This window comes from Penaeus monodon, chromosome 32 (genome assembly GCF_015228065.2).
Source record: "Penaeus monodon isolate SGIC_2016 chromosome 32, NSTDA_Pmon_1, whole genome shotgun sequence".
NCBI lineage: Eukaryota > Metazoa > Arthropoda > Malacostraca > Decapoda > Penaeidae > Penaeus > Penaeus monodon.
In genome coordinates, this window is record NC_051417.1 from 20677933 (window position 1) to 20678832 (window position 900).

The 900-nt window shown below is 36.3% G+C and overlaps 1 protein-coding gene across 1 annotated transcript in view; it reads left to right on the forward strand.

The window, feature by feature from the left end:
• The window catches only part of LOC119593592 (A disintegrin and metalloproteinase with thrombospondin motifs adt-1-like), a 60261-nt gene that overhangs the window by 51174 nt on the left and 8187 nt on the right, over window positions 1-900 (forward strand). Inside the window, exons 13-14 of the mRNA XM_037942546.1 lie at window positions 446-588; window positions 862-897. Of these exons, the coding sequence (XP_037798474.1) occupies window positions 446-588; window positions 862-897 (179 nt within the window). The remainder of the gene's footprint in view (window positions 1-445; window positions 589-861; window positions 898-900) is intronic.

The window sequence follows — 900 nt, forward strand, 5'->3', positions numbered from 1 at the left end:
AAGAAGGCGGTATTGACTTCATTCAACTACATAGAAACCTCATGTTCTAAAATTATTCATTCTTTTACTACACTAAAACTTCTTGCTCTAAAATAATTTACTCATTAATTCAACTATATTGAATCCGTTTGCTCTAAAATAAATAATTAATTATTTCAGCTACACTGAAACCTCTTGCTGTAGTATAGTTAATTCATTAATTCAATTACATTTAGGCCTCTTGGTTCTAATTAATTAATTAAATCACTGAAACCTCTTGCTCTAAAATGATTAATTCATTAATTGAACCTGCTGCTGTAATATAGTTAATTCATTAATTCACCTATATTTAAATTTCTTGGCTTTAGTTAATTCATTAATTAATTCAACTACACTGAAATCTCTTGATCTGAAATAATTAATTAATTAATTCAACTACATTTAATCCTTTTTGCTCCAAAATCAGGCATGTTGAAGCACGGCGTCGGCAGCACTCACGCGGCCTCGCAGCCTCTGGCAGATATCTGCCAGGACCTGCACTGTCACCGAGATCCCTACACCTGGACGTCACATCCTGCTCTTGAAGGAACTACCTGCGGCCACAGAAAGGTAACTGGATAAAAGTCGTAATAGGGTTTTTTATGCTGGTCATGGGGACTGGCTGTTTTCAGTAAGGGAAAATGTGATAGGCATAAAAGCGGAATGAAAGACGAGATTATACTGTTGATAAGAACGGACTGAGTTAGTAATGTCGCACTTTCTTTGTTCATTGGGAAAAAAATCTTAGTTTTTTTCACTTATCACAAGACAGAAAATAATATGATTTTTCCACAATGGGCACGTGCTAGAAATAGTTGTCTCATTTCCATTCTCTGTTCCCAGTGGTGTCGCAGAGGGCGCTGTGTGGACGATGCCCAAGCC